General features: G+C 31.2%; 2 protein-coding genes across 4 annotated transcripts in view; both read left to right on the top strand.

Annotated features, from left to right (window-relative positions):
* The window catches only part of LOC124533439 (CD63 antigen-like), a 28,601-nt gene extending 20,441 nt beyond the window's left edge, over nt 1-8,160 (top strand). The window contains exons 2-6 of one of the 2 annotated variants that reach the window (XM_047108693.1): nt 744-932; nt 3,679-3,849; nt 4,247-4,459; nt 5,821-5,879; nt 8,082-8,160. In XM_047108693.1, coding sequence (XP_046964649.1) covers nt 744-932; nt 3,679-3,849; nt 4,247-4,459; nt 5,821-5,879; nt 8,082-8,091 — 642 coding nt within the window. In that variant the 3' untranslated portion in view covers nt 8,092-8,160. Of the gene's footprint in view, nt 1-743; nt 933-3,678; nt 3,850-4,246; nt 4,460-5,820; nt 5,913-8,081 lie in introns of both variants that reach the window. The other variant, XM_047108692.1, reaches the window with a different exon arrangement.
* Nucleotides 8,161-10,121: 1,961 nt separating this feature from the next.
* Nucleotides 10,122-21,860, top strand: LOC124533477 (ero1-like protein). Of its 2 annotated transcripts, none has more exons than XM_047108788.1 (2): nt 10,122-11,810; nt 21,707-21,860. In XM_047108788.1, exons 1-2 carry the CDS (start codon nt 10,360-10,362, stop codon nt 21,753-21,755), a joined length of 1,500 nt encoding a protein of 499 aa, XP_046964744.1. In that variant the 5' UTR covers nt 10,122-10,359; the 3' UTR covers nt 21,756-21,860. The 2 variants fall into 2 exon arrangements, with proteins under 2 accessions (XP_046964744.1, XP_046964743.1); XM_047108787.1 differs by lacking the exon at nt 21,707-21,860 and adding an exon at nt 19,089-21,587 and having other exon boundaries at nt 10,125-11,810.
* Nucleotides 21,861-22,690: the final 830 nt, after the last annotated feature.

Genomic DNA, 22,690 nt, shown 5'->3' with positions numbered 1-22,690 from the left:
GAACGTGCTGTATGGTCTGTGACTTGTCTATTATATTTTTTGTTTTAATCTTATAAAGTAGGCAAAGGTATTGTAATCGTTATACGTAATTTGGTGTCTGGTAATTTGTAATTTATCTATGCCCTCGTTTTTAAAAACCTATAAAAACAGTTTTTTATTTTGTCAACTTTTAGTAAATTTCTGGATTCCAATCTGATAAATAGTATACTTTTTATGATTTTACTGAATAATGTTTATAGATCTCCTTTGTTTTCGAGTTTGTTTCATCGAATGGTATTAGTCGTAAATATCGTCATGATAAATATATAAGCACCTACTAGTCGAAACAGCAAAAGTTGTAGTTTTAAATTTAGAACCTATTTTAAATAGTAAGAATTTGTATAATGGTTTTTGTATTTCGTTATATCGCTTTATTTTTAGTAGCGAGACATGTTTATGTAGAATGAATAAATGAACCTACTTTTGTAACGACAGGCACACCCGCTGGGACTAGACTAGACTGATCTACACGTATAAAATAAAATATTACATTAAGAAATTATAGAAAAAACTAAGTGACTATGATAATTCTAGTCATGATGCCTAGATACTAATAAAAACTTTGTAGGGGTCTATTGTACATTCTAGATTTAGTGTTTGTTTTTTTTTTTAATTATTTTACAATTATAATATCACTATTTTTAAACTTAGAACAACTAAAATAACTAGAGACTTATACTAAGATATTTACTTTTATTCAACAGTTGTTCGGTCTGGCGGTGATTGGAATCGGTGTCGCCGTGCTGCTGAACTGGTCGGTGATCAAGCAGGAGTTGCAGGGTCACTTGACTGTTGCGCCATGGGTGTTCATCATCATCGGAGCGGTGATGTTCGTGATCGCGTTCTTCGGATGCTGCGGAGCCATTCGCGAGAGCCATTGCATGGTCGTCACGGTGAGAGATTAATTAAACTTATAATCATTATATATTGAATATTCCATTTAAAAAATTGTACACCTGTGCCGTTAATAGACCATTTCCTCTGCCCCAAGGTTACCTGGAAGAGATCGCTCTTCAGCGATAAGGCCGCCTTTTGTGCCATGTTTTATTTTGTTATATTTATTTCCTGTGTGTTATACTTATCTTGGTGTACAATAAAGAATATTATTATTATTATTATAATTTAAGTGCACGTAACTTAAATTAATTGTATTTAAATTATTAATAACTTTAATTAACATTCCGAAGGTGTATTTATAAATCTATTTTATATCGTCTCGGTATTTAATTCGAAAACGTTTGTAATGAAAGTAAACGAAAGTTAAAACACATAAAATATTTTAATTATTACAAATAAATAAATAGTTATGCACGCTGTTGTGGACATTATTATAAATAGTTCGCATTTTAAAATTCAGTATACAGCTTCAATATGTATGTGTGATGGAATTTTAAAACAAGCGAAAGAAACAATCGTTTCTATTCAGTGACGTGGTCTGGTCTCTGATTGTTAGTCAAACAAAAGCCAGGTCGCTCTCTACAAAGAAAGCCACTTTCGTTCCACTAACTCCTCAACAATGTGCTAATGTAAGGCCCGTTCCTAACCGAGACACAATATATTCGCAATAGTGTGTGTTTTAGAATTGCGGTTTAGGTAAATAATACCTTGATATTGATCTTGAACAAGATACAATGATATCCGTCTTATTCATCTGGACTTATTATGTATTTATTTAAGGAAATTTAAGTTTTCTAGAAATCTGAAATACTAAGAAGAAATGTATTAACAACAACAACAGCCTGTAAATTCTTACTGCTGGGCTAAAGGCCTCCTCTCCCTTTGAGGAGTAGGTTTGGAACATATTCCACCACGCTGTTCCAATGCGGGTTGGTGGAATACACATGTGGCAGAATTTCAATGAAATTTGTCACATGCAGGTTTCCTCACGATGTTTTCCTTCATCGTTGAGCGCGAGATGAATTATAAAGACAAATGAAGCACATGAATCAGCGGTGCTTTTCTGGGTTTGCACCCGCAATCATCGGTTAAGATGCACGCGTTCTAACCACTGGGCCATTTCGACTCATCATCTGAACTTATGATGTATTTATTTAAGGAAATTTAAAGTTGTCTAGAGATACTAAGAAATGTATTACTCATTTTAATTTAAATATTTTCAATGGTTAATATAAGGGTGATTCAGAATACCTTTTACCGCGATATAAAACCTTTTTTTTATTATATCAATGACTCACTGAAGGGACTATTGACTAGTCATTGATGTTTTGATAAATATTTACAATTCCATCGTCAATGCTCCACCAATCTTTTGAACTAAGATATTATACATAACGTCTTAGTACAAGTATAGTACAAGGTTGGCAAAGTGTATCTCGTGCCTATAGTTACACTTACTCACTCTTGTAATTCACAACAATGCTAAGTGTTGTTGCTTTGTGGTAGAATATTGCTTACTACCTTATAATATTTTATGAGCTGAGATGGCCCAGTGGTTAGAACGCGTGCGTCTTAACCGATGATTGCGGGTTCAAATCCAGGCAAGCACGACTATATATATATGTGCTTAATTTCTGTTTATAATTCATCTCGTGCTCGGCGGTGAAGGAAAAAATCGAACTCGAAATGAGAAAACCTGCATGTGTCTAATTTCATCGAAATTCTACCATATGTGCATTCCAACAACCCGCATTGGCACAGCGAGGTGGAGTATGATCCAAACCCCTCTCCTTGGAAGAGGAGGCTTTAACTGAAGTGGGAAATTTACAGGCTGTTACTTTACTTTTTTCTTTTTTTTTTATTACATCGTCTCAATTACACTTTAACTTTTAAGATTTAAAAAATCTCTTTGTTTTATACAAAAAAGGTTCTTTTAAAAAACTACATACTTAACCGAATTATATTATGTTATGTTTACCAGTACATATTGTCACTGGTACGAAATATGTTCGCAAAGCTTTATCTTAATCGGTTAGTTAAACGGATTTAAAAATCGGTAGCGAATCCCACGCAATATCCTACTATGTACGAGTATGTTACATAAAAGCTTATAAAATGGTATGTATATAATAAAAATAAAACTGCCTTGTATTGAACATACATACAATTCTGTAAAATTACGAGACAAAAGTTTACAAAATTATACATCTTGAATCTATAGATACTAATATTATAAATGTGAAAGTAACTTTGTCTGTACGTCGATCTTTCACTACCAAACCAATGAAACGAATTTGTTCAAATTTGTTATGAAGCAAACTTGAACTTTAAGGAATTACATAGGCTACTACCCAATGATGTTCTAGTAAACAGATATGTTATTAACGTGCAAAAAGTGAAGTAGTGAACTAGAAAACGTCCTAATTGGGACATTTGCCTTTAGTCGTTTTACATAGTAATACGTTATAATACATTATAATTACGTAGTAATACGTTTTGCGTAATTAAAACATCTAGTTATCCCTTTAACTTATTGTTTTTACCAAGCTATCATTTTTACTTGTAACGAAATGTAAAATAAACGGTCCGGCGCGACACACTTTTTACTGTTTGTTGTTTAGTATGGGTATAACATATCTGTTTATTAGAATATCATTGCTACTACCTAAATGCGGGCAACAATTAGTTTAGTATAATTTTATTTAAAATTAAATCGGCTCCAATTTTTTTAATTGTTTTCAGTACGCTATCTTCTTGCTGGTGATAATCATCGTGCAAGTGGTGTTGGCTGTCCTGATGTTCACTTACGCTGACAACATCAAAGAAGCCCTCGTCAAATCCGTTAACTCGCTGTTCGACAAACGAAGCATAGATCCCGCTGCTGAGACCGTATTCAACAATCTCCAAGAACAGGTAATTTTTTGATTAATACATTTAACGTGTGTGTGTGTGACTTCACTTTCAATAGACGATATAACAATTAGGCAGTTGTGTCTTAGTCTATACTGATATTATAAATGGGTAATCTTAATCTTTTGTTTTTTGAACTTAATGACTATTGACATTATATATATTTTACTTAATATTTTATAGGGGTAAATTTTTTTATTTTTATGTAGCGAGTAATATCCGAAAATCATATTTTTTTCTGATAGACTGTTAATTCCTGAGTTCTATATGATATAAATTATATTTATATTACATAATTTTCTTTATTAATAAATTTCACCCATGCGAAGCGGAGGCGTGTCGTTAGTCTACCATACTCATATAAAAATGGTAGTATGTAAAATGTTTATTAAAATTTCAGCTCAATTGTTGCGGCAAGAACAGCGCATCCGACTATGGCCTCATCCTGCCCAAGTCTTGTTGCTCCCAATTGGGTACCGTCGGCAAAGTCCTCGGAGACCAGTGCACCCTCGCCGACGCGAACAACGTCGGCTGCAGCCCACGAGTTGCCGACCTGTACGAGATGTGGAACAAGACCATCGCTGGTGTCGCTATTGGCGTAGCCTGTGTTGAGGTAAGCTTATCAACTTTTAAAGGTATACATGAGACAACAACATATACATTGCTCTGATCCCAATGTAAGTAGCTAAAGCACTTGTTATGGAAAATCAGAAGTAACGACGGTATCACAAACCAACCCAAACCCAAGACAGCATAGAAAACTCATGGGAATCGATACCGGGAAGAGAAGCATATCCATGAAAACCGTTGTAGACACTACTCGACCGCGGAGGTCGTCGGTACACACATTCATATATATATGTATGCCAATGAAATATAACCAACTAGAAAATGCTCTTTTCTTCCAAGAAGACGACAAACTTGAAGTCCAGCGAAGATCTGCTGTTGCTTAGTCATAATATAAAACGCTAAAATGTATAAAGGTAAAAATGGCACGGGCAACTGTGAGCCCGTGGATGAAGTAAAATAAATAAATAAAAAGCAACTAGAAAATGCTCTACACAACCATAATTGCACAACATGGAAGCTCTCTTCTCCCCGATATCTATTAACAAGACACTCAACATACTACAACTAACACCACTACACACAACACACAACTACAACTTTTTTATAATCGGCTATATTTCATACAAAATTCATAATTTACAATTTGAATCCACCCACTGATTCTGAATCAGCCTTTGTCGACAGTGAAAGCAATGAAACGTTATATGATTTTTGCTCCATTCTAAGTATTGTTATATCTATTATTAACATACATCAGTAGTATTTGTGGGAAAATACATATGTATGTAGGTGTGAAATATTGCTGATGTGCTAATAAGTTAGCCCATGTATGGACCCAATGTTATAACATTCAGATATTAAACAGAACTTCAATCGAGTAATGGATATTGTATCCAAGTTTATTAATTCTAATACAAATAAATAACATAACATTTTCATATTTGTTTGGACATAAAGCACCAATGGCAACTGTTTTTGTGCAGTAGTGAAGCAAGAAATGAAAAGAAAACTAGTATGGAAAGATTTTGTTACTGATGCCAATGTGCAAGACATATTTCCTAAACATACATTCTATAATAAGAAATACTAACATATATGTGAGCCTTTATCTTCCGCTAAAGATAATATTTATTTTGGTGTTTATTCTACACAGTCCCACTTCAATTTGATGGGTACACTCAACATATTAATACAACAGATTTCCTCGCTATGTTTTACTACAATGTTGAGGAGGAGATATATCATATATTATACAAATACTATTTTTTTCAAAATCGCACATGATCTAATTCAATTTAAATTAAATATATTTTTTCTTCAATAACCCATTGTTGCGTTAAACCCCCCCCCCCCTTTTAAGGGGAGGGAAAAGTAATGTTATTAATTGTAAATGTTATGTTTCAGGTGATCGGCGCTCTGTTCGCGCTGTGCCTCGCCAACTCCATTAGAAACATGGACAGAAGGTCACGCTACTAATATTTTGTACATTAGAGCTGGTACCTATGACACAATTTTTTGGTTCTTTTTTTGGCTACTTTTGACGGACTGTGTTCACTGCATGGCGGCGGTTTTCGATCAAATCACATGGTTTTGATTGGATACTATTACACTTGTGCTGTTTTCTACGCATAAAATTAATAAGTACAAATATTTTTTCAACATATATTCTTTAAATAAGAAATTATTAAACACAAGTGTAAGAGTAATTTATCACGAAATGGTTTTTTATTGCAATATATTTTGGATGTTTATATTTTCAAGTAACTTTTATGGCTTCATGCTACTGCCATTTTGTATCACAGTATACATAACTGTGGGTTAATAACAGTAAGTATATAGCTTTTGTAAAAGTATTTATAATCTGTTGTAATGTGGTGATTAGGGCTGAGGAGTTTCTATATTCAGCATCGTTTTATTTCATTTTACTATATATCATTTTTCTTTTAAGATTGCAAAGAATAAAGCCCGAATTGAATAAATTATTACATAATTTTCTATTTTAATTAAAAAAATACATTTAAAAATACATGAAATACGAATGCTGAATATGGAAAAAGAACTAAAATTAAGAAACAGTTAATACAAATTATTTGTTAAGATTTCATTGTATTAAAAATATTTATTTGTATGTTTCTCGAAGAAATTAACTTCTTTTTTTTTTTTTTAATTTTCTATTAACTGTTTCTAAACGAGGAATCTCAATACTTAATTGTATGTGTATTGGGATATAGCTTTACTAACAATATATGTTCAAATAACTCTTGTACCTCTGACAATTGACAAAAAGCGTTAAATTAAAATTACACACACAAATGATAATTAAGCAACTACTACATACAAGATCGTTTACAAAACGTTAAATACTACCAGTGAATTGATTTTGCAATATTCTTGGCATTTAAATGACAATAAGATTTTAATATCTTCTGTCATTAAAATATAACATTCTAGAAACTATTATAAAACCAATCAGCCTTATACTATCTAGTACATAATAAAGTTATCCTTACGACTCTTTGATTATCATTGACTTTCTATATAATTCAATGACTTTTCTATGACTACATATATAGTTTATACATATATATTTATGTACTGGTATAGAATGACTATAAAGGTAAAAATACTATGGGGTAAAGTAGGAATGTAGAGTACCTTAGAAGACTAAATAATAATAATAAAACATAGTTTTAAAATTGGTAAAAAGTTCTAATATATTTAATCGCTAACTATAAATGGTCAGTTGATTTAACATTTCGTCATACTATAGTAACAGACATTGGTATATTTAAAAAATAAAGTTCATAAATTTATCTAAAAAATTATAAAAGTATAATGTTTTCATATTTAAAAATATTTATTAATTAAAAGCGCATTTAGCTATTATATGCTTTCGTTGTCATGATGTCATTTCTTATATAATATAGGGTATGTATAATAAATATTAATTCTATAAACACGTTTAAGATAAAATAAATTATATTTCAGTTAAAAACTTACTATGTTCGGTAAGAAATTACAACAAGAATATTTAGGTGAGCAGTTAATTGATCTTTGATTATAAATGAATGCCAAAATTCGATGCTCATTTTAGATCATAAAATTTGTAACTTGCCATTACTTAAAGTTATAATAAGCTTAAATATTGTGCCCTAATTTTGATGTTACAATTATTCAGAATAAAGCATTTAATTAAAGATTTTGTTTTTTATTCTGGTAACATTGCTGAAAGTCATTGAACAAGTTTAAATGCGGAATGGTGAGTAATTAATATTTTATTTAGTTTAATTTTACTAATTGCATGCAATTTGTGTGAAGTCGATCATAAGCTATAATTAAAAATTTAAATTTTAATCATAGCTCATGACTGTTTCATTGAATATTTTATTTCAATCTGTGTGAATAAATTGTTTACGTTTGTATAATATTGTTATTTTGTAATGTTGAAATGTTCTGGATATTAATAAAATAATGTACAAAACTTGTCAAGGATTTGGATTTACTAATTGCAGTTTGCACGAATAATAAAATAATATGTCACAATGTGGAATGAAATTTGTTAATAATTTTCTTTACGGTACCAGTACAAATAATTTTACTATTTGAATTTCGAATTTTATGTTTATTTATAATCGTATATTAATTATCGTCTTTTAAAATTACAGGTACGCCTGAATTACGAGAGCATCACGATAAATAACTTCAAATAAGAACAATCAACTTAAATAACGAAACAGAATACCATAAAATATTATGATTATCTAAATGTTAAGTTATTCTTAAGTTGATAAAGCCCCACCTCATAATATTTTCGAATTCCGAACTGTTACCACTACCATAAACAAAATCGTTTTTTTTAACAAGAGACAATCTAATACGGGACCTGATAACATTGTTTTTCTTTCTATGTAATATACAAGTTAATTACGTTTAAATCAAAGCGACTATAATTTCATATAATAATTGTCTCTACCTGAACTTACTAGTTAATTCGATACGCCGAAAACTTTACCTAAACGGTAATGTAGTTACGACATTTTTTGTTTGTTATTCATTAATTTTAATTGACAACGTTGAAAAAATAACGCGTTACACAGTTTCAATTTAAGTTAAATTAAATTTTTGTTACGCGTAATTTTATGAAATTTATTGAAAATAGGTATTATATAAGTTAGTTAAGCGACTGTTTGTAATATTACAATTTAACTGAAAAATTATATAAAAGAAATATTTTATTAATCGAACTTTGTAATTTTTAATAATTGTACGTCCAATATTAAATATATATTCATACTATAAATGTGTTGAAATTTTTATGCATTTCTATATTATTATGACGTTATTAATTATTATTGAACGTTCTCTTAATGTATTATGTATATAGCTATAAGTATCGGGAGCAAATGTCTGTTTATTGTATTTTGAATCTCTTGTGCATTTCCGATGGTACCGCTTTTGTGAATGATTTACATTGTATGAATAAATAAATTTCAACAAATAAAATTGTTTTTTTTTTTTTAATTATTTGTCCTGATTCGAACATAATTAATTACTACTTCTGTAGATCAAGTAGTACCCAATGATTAGCAAAATTCAACAAATATTGATGTTTTTTAATACTAGCAATTTAAGTATGGACTTTTAGTCTAGTCCTAGAAAAATTACTTTTTTATTCATTTTGTTGGCATTCTAAGATCATCATCATCAAGTTACTTTTTATATTTTATTACTCTGGTAAAACACTACAAAGTTGTTTAATCATATATTTAGTTACTACCAATGGCGGTACTGACAAAGTTATAACGTTTCATCGAATTACTTTTATTTATATCAGTGCTCGAATCACACTACTTTAACTTCTGATTTGCCGTATCTAGTCGAACCATTACACTTTTTTCTAAAATCAACTTCAACAAATTTGCTGCATTTTTGGCTAAGTAACATAAATTACTTATGCGGGAACATATAAAACAAATTTATACAGTAATTTTAATTTAATTATTTTTTATCGACTTATAGAAGTTTAAATAGTCTTATCGCTTTTGCTTCGATTAATTAGCCTTTCGACCGTCGATATGGTGTCATCATATAAAATATTAATCATAATATAAACTCAGATCATGTGCATTTATAGGGATTTTCTACCTGTCAGAAAAAATACATAATTATCACATTTGAAAATAGTTTCGTTGCACATTGCTCGATAAGAATGCCTGTAGAAAATATGTATTGCAGTAGCCACAATATTATTTGAATGCTTACTAAAGTGTATTTATGTATAATTACATTTTAATAAAGAAATATAATTAAGAATTATACCATCACTTTTAATTTCAAAATTTATGAATAATATAAATTGAAGTCTTAATAAACTAAATTATTATATTTTCCCCGAGCATATTAAATACACATTGATGTAATGAAAAAAATATTAAAAGAATGTTTTGTCTTGATTCCATTCTAATTTCCAGTTTATAGCTCAATGATCTTACTGAATAAGAGTTAACCTCAGCGAGTTTATTAGTGAAAACTATTGGTGAGTGTGAATTGGTGATCCATCGAGATTTAAGATCCGAAGTACCATCTAACTAGTACTGTAGGCTTAACATTGTTTGTCTATGCCTAGAAGTTGTCTATAATCTTTTGAAGAAAACTCACGCCTGACATTTTGTTATATGTCAATAACTCAGTTGTCAAATGTCAGTATCTTTGTGTCATACTGAAGTAAAGAGTGATCCCAAAATGCAATTGCGCTTGTCAAAACGAAATGTTTAGACGTTTGTGAATGTACGTACCATCGTAGCTACTTATTCCACTTTCGAATTTTTATTTTCGAGTTCTGGTAGAAATTTCCAAGTGTTATATGTAATTTCTCGTTTATTTATTATAAATGTGCTGTGAAGAATTGTCTCAAGAATTCGCCGTATATTTAAAATCAGTGCAATGACTTCGAAACTTTCGAAAATGGCTATTAAAAATTGTTGTGTTGTGTTTATAATTTTCGCTCTCGCGATAGTTCAAGCGGTCGGTTACGACACGGAATTGTATGAAACATCTGCTTGCGATAGTACAGCATGTTTTGACGCTCTTCACGGAGCTCTCGGCGACTGTTCCTGCAATGTGGATACGATCGACTATTTTAATAACGTAAAAATATTCCCTCGAATACAGAGCCTGGTAACAAAAGACTATTTTAGATTTTACAAGGTCAATTTAAAGAAAGAATGTCCATTTTGGGCGGATGATAGCAGATGTGCGATGAAATACTGTCACATTAAAACCTGTTCTAAGGAAAGTATTCCGGGTTTCGACACCGGCTACGAAAATGAACAAGAGGAGGAGGTGCCGGCTGCGAAGTACACGCAACAGGCGCAAACCCCGTGTAACTCTGACACTGACCATGATCCAGCTCTTGGTTACTTGAATATGACTTTGAGTGCAGCAAGCCAATATGAAATCGCTAAGTGGAAAGCTTACGACGATTCCGTTGGTAATTTTTGTGAATGTGATGATAAAGATGTAGAAGCTGAATATATTGATTTATCTTTGAATCCAGAGAGATATACGGGCTACAAGGGCCCCTCGGCGCACAGAATTTGGAGAAGCATTTATCAGGAGAATTGTTTTCGCCCTAAATTGAATCCATATCAATCATTTCCCTATGTATTAAGTTCAGATTTAGGCAATATGTGCCTTGAAAAAAGGGTGTTTTACAGAGCAGTATCTGGCTTACATTCCAGTATTAATATCCATTTATGTTCAAAGTTTTTACTATCAGAGAAAAAGTTAGGATTTGCAGCTCCACCTGAAGGTGAATGGGGACCAAATTTGGCCGAGTTCCAACGTCGTTTTGATCCATCACAAACATTTGGGGAAGGTCCAAATTGGCTAAAGAATTTATACTTTGTTTATTTGCTTGAGATGCGTGCTCTTGCTAAAGCTGGGCCCTATTTAGAACGGGAGGATTATTTCACGGGTAACCCTGTAGAGGACGAAGAGACCAGAGATGCTATACGTAATATGATTGGTGTGATATACACATTTCCCGACCATTTTAATGAGTCATCAATGTTTAATGGTGGCAGTCAGGCTGGGAAGTTGAAGCAAGAATTCCGTGATCACTTTTGGAACATTTCACGTATCATGGATTGTGTTGGATGTGACAAATGTAAATTGTGGGGCAAGCTGCAGACACAAGGCTTGGGTACAGCTCTAAAGATCCTGTTCTCTGGTCAGTGGGACAGTTTTGAGGGAGATCCAGATCAAGGCAAGCTAATGTTGAGGCATAAGTCCCATAAACGTTTACAACGGACGGAAATAGTTGCATTATTCAATGCATTTGCTAGACTATCGAACAGTATCAGAGAACTCGAAAACTTCAGGAATATGCTCAGGTATGATAACATTTCTATTATATATAACACACAATTAATCTTATATGATTATAATAATTTTATATAGATATGCAACAGAATACTTCTTATTAAAAATAATTGTTAAAAATCTTCCATTGTAATTTCTATTGAAAAAAACTGTACAGATTTTGTGGCATATCTATTATGTGGCTTGAGCATGTGTATGTGTGTGTGTGTCTAATTCAAATAACTGTACAATACTAACATTTCCTTTCACTTGTGCAACTACATTCTGATTCATAATGGGCATAGTCTTTCATGTTATATTTAAAAAAAATGCAATAGATAGCTAGGTAGATAGGTAAGTGATTATTTTTTCTATTTCGTGAAATTAAAATGTGGGGAATTACTATATGTGTGATAAGATTTGTTACTTGTTTTGATAAATATTAGTTCCATATTAAATTTGATAATATTGCCTGATAAGTTATAAAGGTTACTATTATTTTATTAAGTTAGGTTTATTATATATTTTATTTTATTTATGTGTGTGTTGCTTTCTCTTCTATCAAATTTTGTGAGACAGAATTAAATTGAATTACATTTCCAATAAGTAATTGGATTTCGGAAATATCTTTCGGTTTCAAGATGGAGGTTTAATCACTCCAGCAAATGTTACCACTTGTTATGTGTATTCAACCGCCGACCGGTGCTGGAGCAACGTCAAATAACAGCTTAGTCTTCGCCTTCTTCCGCAAATGGACGTATGCGATACTTAAAGTTGCGATTACTATTAGTATATTATTGTAGCTATGTATAAAACTTAAAGACACGTCAAGTTTTCGAATCTAACAGATACAGTACCGATGTTGGTAGCTACCTAATTGCTGCTTCAGTAAAAAAATCCGACAAAATAGGTAGGTTAGATTAGCTGGAACAAACAGACAGTCGATCAGACGGAAAATAATTTTAAAAATTCATTTTTTTTAATAAGTACAGTATAGACTTGCATATGAAATTAGTAAAAGCTGTTATATTTTTCATTAGAATTCATTTAATTTATTTGTGCAGATATAATCAGATTCGCGCTTCGGCCTAACGTAGACAAGCTTTATTGTATGACATAAGTTATTTCTTAATCGGCCGAATCGATGTTCGACTTTCAAAAATTGAGCTCGTTGTTACATTACTTTTTAATATCGTAGTTCCGTCTATAGATAAAGGCCAACTCATCTACTGCCTATTATAATCGAATAAAATAAACAACACTTTGATTAACGTAATTTACGCGATTTGCTTATTAATTACTGTTAAGAGTTTTTGATTGATTTATTTTTATATATAACACTACACTAATTGACTGAAGTACTTATATCCGATTTAATTTAACTTGTGAAAGTTTCGATACCTGTTTTAAAAACGTCTAACAGGTTTTTAGGAAATCCATAATGAAACATCGCATCGTCAATCTCGCGTTTAATGATATCACGTCAATTCGATGTGATATTTTGTTTGTTTGGACTTTTTCCTTCTCGTAACTGTTAAGCGGATTTATCCTTTTAATTATAAATTTATTTAATTACATAAATAAATAAATAGATAGGTCGCGGTTTTTGTTAACTTAAATAATACGTTGTGTTTACTACGCTATAAAGTAAAGTAACATCCTGTTAATGGCCCGTTGCTGGACAATTTTCTCCTCTCTCCTTTACACCACGTGTAGTTTGCCTTATGACGTTTTTCTGCCGAGCTTCAGCATTAATTATAAACACAAATAAAGATAAGGATTCAGCGGTGCTTGTTTGAACTCAGAATCTCTTGTAAGACGCTCGTAACCGCTGGCCCATCACGCTATTTTCAGATCTGCCATGTGGTGTATCCATAAACGGCATTCTTAAATGTCATGTAATTGTTAGATAGGCAGACTAATTGATCATCTAATGGTAAGCTAGCATCGCCAATGCGCTTCAATGGGAACTAAGATCTTATTTCGCTGTATTTAGTTACACTTGACGGTAGAATATAATTAGTGGGTGGTACTTATCATGCCAGCCCTATCATATACCATGTATTAAAATGCCAGCTCTATCACCATGCATTTATATATGCGGGTTGCACCTGTAAAGTGGGACATATACAGACCGAACTGCGAATATAATAAAATTAATAATAAACGGAGGCATCTTAACAAGTTATATTTGTACGAGATGTATAAATATAAATATAGACATAATTTAGAGTAAGATATAAATAAAACACTTATCTAGAAATAATTTAACAAGTAGATTTTTAGTCTACGTCAAGGATTGGTTGACTTGTTTTTACATCACGCTTTAAGTATTAAGCGTTTCTATTTAAAACTAAGATAATAGTAATGGGTGGAAAATGCTGCTATTTGTATGTTTTTCTTATCATGAAAGGCGAAAAAACTCGTAAAGTGCACAGCCGTTAATTAACGCCACTTTTCATTTGACTAGCTATAGTTTTTATTCTAGATTAACTAAACTAATAATGATAAATTCAACCTTGCAATAATTATTTATACTAGTCACTACTTACTTTTATACAAACGACTACTTCTACATTATACATAGTATAAAACGAAGTCGCTTTCCGTCGCCTGTATGTTTAAATCTTTTAAACTACGAATAGGATTTTAAGGCTTTTTTTATTAATAAACAGTGTTATCCAAGATGAAGGTTTATATGGCCAAAACCTGCATGTTAGTAAAGAAAAACAGAAAATTTTATAACAACAACAATAACCTGTAAATTTCTTACTACTGGGCTAAGGCCTCCTCTTCCATTAAGGAGAAGGTTTGGAACATATTCCACCACCCTGTTTCATTGCGGATTGGTGGAATACACGTGTAGACATTCTTTCTCTATTTCTATGAAATTAAACACGTGCATGTTTCTTCACGATGTTTTCTTTCAGCACCGAGAACGAAATGAATAATAAACACAAATTATGAATATGTGTTGCTTGCCTGGGTTTGAACATGCAATAATCGGTTAAGATGCACGCGTTCTAACCACATCTAGGCTTATTTTTCGAGAATTTAAATCAACCAAAAATAAAAAGAATTTCTGTCTTTATGTTTAGTATTCTAATCTATATGTATTGGTTCGGTGTAAAGATGAAGTGGGTGGTTAGTTACAGTTATATAATGGTTTTTCCGAAGTTATACTTACTAGCAGGTGATGTCGGTCACGGAGTAGGTTGACATTTTATTGCAAAAATGATTGGCGTACGTGTAAGACCGTCAGGCTTTCTGTGACACGAGAACGAATCCACTGTCAATTTCCAAACAATGATCTCCTATTGTGAATTATTGACAAAAAGGCATTATTGTTTTTTTTTTTTTGCTTTGAACCATTGCATTACAAGACTAAGAAGGTACTATATGCATACGTGGTATTGTTTATGGAAACCAGGAAAATTTATAAAATATCTCGTTTTTTCCTTAGAATAATAAATTTATTAATACGAAGTTATATTTAAAAAAAAGATAACTACATTTATAAATCTGTATCTGTGAGTTTGTTTTCTGTTATTGAGAACTTGCCTTTTTATCTGTGTTCTGCTTGAGATGTTGAGTGAGCCTGTTAAACAAATTACAGTTAGTTTTGCAATATAATATAAAGTCGTTTAGTGTCCTCCAATCTCTCCTCTGACTCCGGTTATGAGGAATTTCGTCATCTTTAGTAATGACGTCGACTATTTTAGTAAATTATTTAATTAGTTCATAATAACGATGATGGCCGATTTAGGTCACGAAGGCCAATGTAATGAGAGACTAACTAACTACGCTTTCGATGCAGGAGTCAGTCGTAACAGCCCGAAGTCCAAAGTTTTGAGAGAATCTTTCGACAGAATACCCAATAACTTTTAATCAGAACGAATTAGGGTTTGAAAGAAGAACGACATCTGTGGATTTATATCAGGCCACTAGATTAACGAAGCAATCCTATTTATTATATAATAGTGACCAAACATTGGTCGAAATTCAGCAGTAATTCATGGCTAATAATTGATTCAATAAATTGAAATCAATATTTGGCGCGGTTGGACGATAACTTGTGATTTTTGTAATTAAAACAAAAAGACAATGAAATGTCGAAATGAGCTTTTTTTTTTTGGTTTACAAAATGTATGTGTAACATATAATCTATAAATATTCCCTGTCTGCGCTTCATTTTTGTCTTCTTGTATTAATGCATAAATTTTAATCGTCGAAAGAATCGTATCACATGGTTTGTTTCATTACATATAATAGTCAAGAGTCATTGGCTATAAATATTGTATCGAGTCGAGGGCGATGGAGAGGGATCGCGCTGCAGTGAGGGCTAACTCGATAACAGAGGCTAATCTGACTAATGCAGTCCTATGTATAGACCATTTCAATAGATTATATAAAAAGAGTAAACACAATCATGTCACGATCAGATAAAACCTTTATTAACTTAACTATTGTTAACTATTATGTAATGTTAGTAATCGCCCGCGGTTTCGCTCTTGTTTTAGGGCGTTGTCATGTGTCAGGCAAAAAAGTAGCCTTAGTATCCTTTCTTAGAGTTAAAGTTTGCTTCATACCAAATTTCGTCAATTTTCGTTCAGCGGTTTGGTAGTGTAAGAGTGGCACACAAATGGATAGACAAGGTTACTCTCACATTTATAATATTAATATGGATAAATAACATTACCGCTTTTCTTATGGTATACATAGTCGGATCGGCAAATGTGTCATGTATACTGGTTCACTCAGTCTTCAAACCAAAACACTAAGTATTTCTGTTTGCCCATTATATCGATATTGGCTATGTAGGGCTACCTAGTTAATTTTATTAGATTCATTTATTTTTTTACGGATATAAATCGATTAACAAAGTTTTAAAATATATTCGTTCAAAATGTATAGGGATTCGAAACAAAAATACTTTTTTGTGAGTTATTTGGCAAATATATGTACTCTTCCAGATGATGCAATTGAGATTTTGATGTCGCAAAAACTGTATTACTTTCTATATGTTCGTCCGATATTTGAATCTACCTTGGGTTCTGCTACCATAGTAAACTGCTTTAAACCAACGAACGAAACAACTGTAGCTCTTAGTACAATTTATAAAATAAAAAAAGTTTAAAGGGTACACAATGCTTTACAAATATTTTTGCTTCATCTAAACGTTAAATCGTATTACCGATCACCTTGTCTGTCATTTACATCAGTTTTATTTTAGTATTCATTTGATAAATATTGAAAATTATGTCATGGTCAGCGAGGTCCATTTACCTATCTTAGTCGACAAAAAGTAATGAGTGTTCCAGACGTGCAGAGCTTTGCCACCTGTAAATTCGCCTACGTTGTAATTATCACGTACACTTATCGAATTACTCACAGTGGGTGACGAATAACGGGAACTTTGATCGTGGTTCGAAATCCATTTAATTTATCTCATATAAAATACAGTTTTAATAACATTAAATTCGATATTTGAATATGTTGATAATAAAATTAAAAAATGTTGTTTTTTTTTTTGAGTTAAATGTCTACGAATTTCGCTCAACTTGAACTCGAAGATATTTCTATATTATAGGAAGATAATTTTCTGCATTGGAAGATCATCTATCACATATGTCTTTAGTGTCATTTTGAAAATAATAAAAGTAATAATTAGAGGCGATATAATCTGTGCTCTTTGCGCAACTGAGAGCCATTAAACTAAGAACTGAATTGAATTAGGCGATTGAATTACAAGTGTAGGTACTTGTTTAAGTCGTTGTCTTATAACATAAGATGATGTAAGATGAGATGGCCCAGTGGTTAGAACGCGTGCTTCTTAACCGATGATTGCATATTCAAACCCAGGCAAGCACCGCTATATATATGTGCTTAATTTGTGTTTATAATTCATCTCGTGCTCGGCGGTGAAGGAAAACATCGTGAGGAAACCTGCATGTGTTTAATTTCATCGAAATTCTGCCACATGTGCATTCCACCAACCCGCATTGGAACAGCGTGGTGGAATATGTTCCAAACCCTCTCCTTAATGGAAGAGGAGGCCTTATCTCAGCAGTGGGAAATTTACAGGCTGTTACTTTACTTTACTTATAACATAGTAAGTAATTATATTTTCTGTTTGCGTTTAAAACACCGAACCTCGCATAAGTAAAGGTAGAAAACAATTGTTGTTGATTCTGATATTGCTTACAAGATCTGTGGTATTTTGTAATTGATAAAGGCATTGTTTGAGTCTTAATAAAAGGACTTATAAACGTACGATTCTCGCCTCACGTAGATGCTACTCTGATTCACTCGTGTCTTTATTTATTTATCGGCTTTACACTAGCGTGTACTGAACGTAACGATGACGTCATGCGTTGCACGCGAATTGCTTCACAATAAAATTATATTTATGAAATTGTTCCTATTCTTAGTTTATTTAATATTTCTATTCACCGGTAGAAAGTTTATATAATGTCTTTTTGAAGCTCATTCTAGTTTAAATTACTTGAGTGATTGTATCTGTAAATAACATATAGGCATATAATATAGGCGTAACGTATCTGGTCTTTTGTTATACGTAACAGTTATCATATAATATATTATCCAAAACATTTGAGATTAGTACGATTTTAAGTTCAATTGAAATCGTACTTTAGAAAAATATACTGTGATTTTTTAGGATAAGCTTGGTAACACTTACTTCTTTTGGGTTGGGTGAACTAATTAATCTTATAAAATTTATTTCGAAGAAAATCTGTATAAGAACATATGACTTTTTTCATGAATAGTAATATAAGTAAGTCAGTCAGTAATTACAATGTTAATTATGTCGTGGTTATAACGATTACGATTGTTGTGAGCCACGCGATTTGTTTGTCATATCTTTAAAGAGAATTCAAGAAAATCGTATCAGCGGTTTATTTGTATTTATTTCTTTTGAAATTAATAATCAATTATTATTTATTTCCTTATCGTATTGTTGACGCGTTAATGGATTGGACTGATAAAAATGACAGTTTTAATATTTAATCATTGCGAGCTAAATAGTTCTGTCTGTAAATATTTATCAAAAGATAAAACATACAGATATTTAAATTATGGAATATTTGTATTGTCTCTCGATACGTTTTAAAAGAAAAAAAAAAAACTATTTGAAAATAGAATTTCAATTCTAAATTCAATTTTGTTGACAATTATGTCACCATTCGAAAGCATGCCTTATCACTGCTTGTATGTACCGCACGCACTACTGGTAGTAATGTTTGTATGGCAACCGGGGCGAAATACTAAATATTGAAAAATTCCAACAGTTCTCAAACAGAAACGCAGAAGAGGAGCATATTTGGGAATGTTCCAGGCGACGTGGGCGGTAAGAAGGAACTATGTTCGGGCGGAGCCAAACCAAAAATATGGAGTTAAATGATAACGGAGGATTCAAGTTATAAAATAACTTTAAAGTTTCTAAGTACAGTTACACATCGACACTTTCTCTTAACTCGTGTTTCATGTCTGATGGTGATCGCTAAGTGTGAAGCGATTGTATAACTTGTATGAAGTGTTGTATGCAGTGTCTACATTACAATGTTTAAAAGGCAGGCCTCTCTCCTTTTAGAAAAATGAGATTGTAATCTCTTGTTTTGTTATTTACCAAAATATGGTATGTTTTTTTTTTATGATTAAAACGTTTCTGTCAAGCCAGCTTGGTGGACCGAAAGCCATGTAATTTCGCCAAGGCAAACAATCAGGCTCGTGTTATCTTAATTGGCACAGTCAAAGCCTTTATTTATCAAACGTGCTGGTTAAAAATAAAAAAAAAAAAAAAACATTTTAAGAATGGCAATTATTGTACTTTTTTTTAAATTTAGAATTTCTAGATTCATATTTGAAACTATTTATTAAATTGGTTTAATTTCATAACATTGCATGATAAGTTTTGAAGAATGAAAGCGCCATTATTTAAGTATTATTATTTTCTCGTTAGTTGTTACGAAATAATAGTTTCTATTTAGATCGCAGTTTATTATAGATAATGATACAGTATCATCACAGTTTTGAAACCAGTGAATAAGAATTTTAAAATGTAAAGCTAAAGTTCACAGCCTGTAAACAAAGCATTATTAAAAAAAAAAAGATTTTATTTGAGTAATTAACATTAGAATATGGATCCGATGAAAAACATGATGTCATTACACGCCCACTTTGTAACAAAATGTTTATTTGTCGTTTGACAGTTGGGACACGTGTTAGAATTGGTTTTGCAGATGAATAACAAAAGCAAGCGTTCGTATACAATTTTGGCTTTATTTTCCAATTACAAATTATCTTTGGCTGTTCCAATGTTACACCATATAATTCTAATTTGTTTTTAAATGGGCTGACGTGATGACATAAACACACGTCTAGGTAAATGTTTATTGTTCCTTTAGTAAAAATTATTTTAGTTAATTTTATCTGTATACAATACGAATTTAATATATATTTATTAAATTACTTAATTTTCCTCTAGTCATGTAATTTTGGAGTGCTACAATGAAATTATGCAATAGGTGTTTTTAATAATGGTTCATATTTACCACTAAATATATTTTCATTTCAAAAAAGAACGTTAGATCGTTTTTTTTTTTTTTTAATTAAGACTAAAGGTCAATCGTATAAGGTTTTACTATGGTCTGTGACACTCGACTAATTTCTTAGCTGTATACTATTCGTAAGTAATTTATTCAATTATGATGGACATGGTATTTTGGATAACGTTTGTAATTAATTCTGATATAGATATTTTTCAAAAATCTTTTGAACTTTAAGTGATAGCACTTAGTGGAATATTTAAAATAAGTACATATGTCTATGTGTTATGTGTAGATGTTACACGTATTGGGTACGTCACAAATATTCTATACTTATCTTTTTTTTAATTTATTATTGTAACCAATGGATTTTAATTTCCTTTGCAACTTTTTTAAATTACTTTTTTTTGTAATCTACTGTTTTATTTCGATTGCTTTGGAATTCGAATTATTTTAAAATAAGAATACTAATAATTGAAAATACCTATGTTTCATTTTGTTTTGTTTAATCGCTGGATGAGCGATTTTTTTTTGTTAATCTAAACGTCGCAATATCTATATTGAATCGATTGTAATTAATTAATATTTGTACTAATTGGTTTTAAATTTACAGTAAAAGCGTTTTTATAATTCCATTTAATAATGTCCGATTACTATATTCAGATGACGATTTATTTTGCTTATCTATTCTGGTATCCTGAATACTAGAATTGCTTACGAGACGTAATATAAAAGCTACTTTAGGCTTGCATCGGAAGTTACGAATTATGGTGATTAGATAATTTTGATAATTAGACATATTATTCTTAAGCTAAACGAATGGTTTTTTGAATATGATAACCGGGCTTAATTCATAGGGAAATAATTAATACACATAAGAGATAACCTCTGCGAATTATCAGCTTAAGGTAATAGTTATTTATTACAAGTTATGTTTATATGTGAAGTGTTTGTAAATATTGAACGTTTTATGTAAATCAAGGTTTAATTTAATATATTGATGATATGTTTTAAGATGTACTTGCAGTACGCGTTACAATTATTTTATTCCAATAAAATTATCATTTTACTTATAAGGAATCTATATAAGTTATTTATAAGATATAAGTGTTTTTACATTAAAGCAAACAGCGAGTATGATAAGAATGTCTGTGATTATTTGAGGTCTATCAATTAACAGAAATTAACATGACAAGATTGTTTAACTGTTTTTGTTTTTTTAATAAACTTTTAAAATTTTAATCCTTGTTTTTTTGTGACGTGTGGTTTCCCGCTTACAGATACTAACATAATAACTTGTGTTGTCATATCCAAAAATAGATTTATATTATATTATCTACATATAAATTTAATGGTTTCAGGTCCAATGAAGAGAGACAAGCGTTTATTATGTGTGAGAAGTTGGTGTAATTGAAAAGATTTCGCTTATAATAAAAGCTTTAAAATATAGTATTTTAAATGTAGAGATAGAAAAAAAATGTTATGGAATAAATATTTCGCTGTGGTAGTTTTTTATTACTCTTTTTATATAGACACAGTAGAACGTTGACCTTCTTCTTCTGACTTCTTTGAATACTGCGTTGTTTTTTTTTCAATATAGTGTCAGACGTGTCTTAGTCATCACTGACCATAGACAATTAGTATTGTTAGAAATATTAACCATTTCTGACATCGCAAATGTGTTACCAACCTTAGGAGTTAAGGTATCAATTATGTTTCTTCTGTTTTTAGTTAAACGGGCTCGTAGCCTCTTTAAACAAGAATAATAGTATTAGGTATAGGCAGAGTATATGATGCGAGGGTAGTACATATCCAGACGATTTTGCAAAAAAACAAAACGCATGGAAATCAATCTATATTAGATTGACCTACAAATTAGTTACTGTATAAATTTCCTGCAACTAAAAATATAGTTTTTCGCGATCCTTTTCTGTCAATGACTTAGTGGATAAGTTAAAGTATTGTATAATAGGAATTCTAAGAAAAAGTAAGTGAAAAATATGCGTTTGTTGCTAAACAGTAATCACTGTTAAACAGAAAAACTGTTCTTCAAACTGTTTTAAATATTTACCTTCCATATTTTTTATTAAAGTTGTAATTAATACAAGTGTTACCATTTAAAAAAAAATTGTTAGCACAAGGGATTAAGGTTTGAAATCAAACAAATGTGTCATTTGGGAACGGAATCGTTTATTCAACCCATCTGCAATAGTAGACAATTAAAATTATACTGTTACTCTACGTTTTTGTACTGTTCAAAGTACCTACCTATCTCAAATATTTCTATGTCTTAGGTTAGAACGAACTAACGAATGAACCCAATATTGGGATACATCTTTAATTTT

The sequence above is a fragment of the Vanessa cardui genome, chromosome 11, assembly GCF_905220365.1.
Source record: "Vanessa cardui chromosome 11, ilVanCard2.1, whole genome shotgun sequence".
In the NCBI taxonomy this organism is placed as follows: domain Eukaryota; kingdom Metazoa; phylum Arthropoda; class Insecta; order Lepidoptera; family Nymphalidae; genus Vanessa; species Vanessa cardui.
The sequence above is the reverse complement of the archived record's forward strand: the minus strand, read 5'-3'. Positions and strand labels throughout refer to the sequence as shown.

Bases quoted from the DNA above. Each gene is read 5' to 3' on its own strand.
- LOC124533477 (XM_047108787.1), top strand. From the start codon at position 10,360: ATGACTTCGAAACTTTCGAAAATGGCTATTAAAAATTGTTGTGTTGTG. The intron at 11,811-19,088 runs GTATGATAACAT...AAATTCCAACAG, and splicing joins AACTTCAGGAATATGCTCAG to TTCTCAAACAGAAACGCAGA.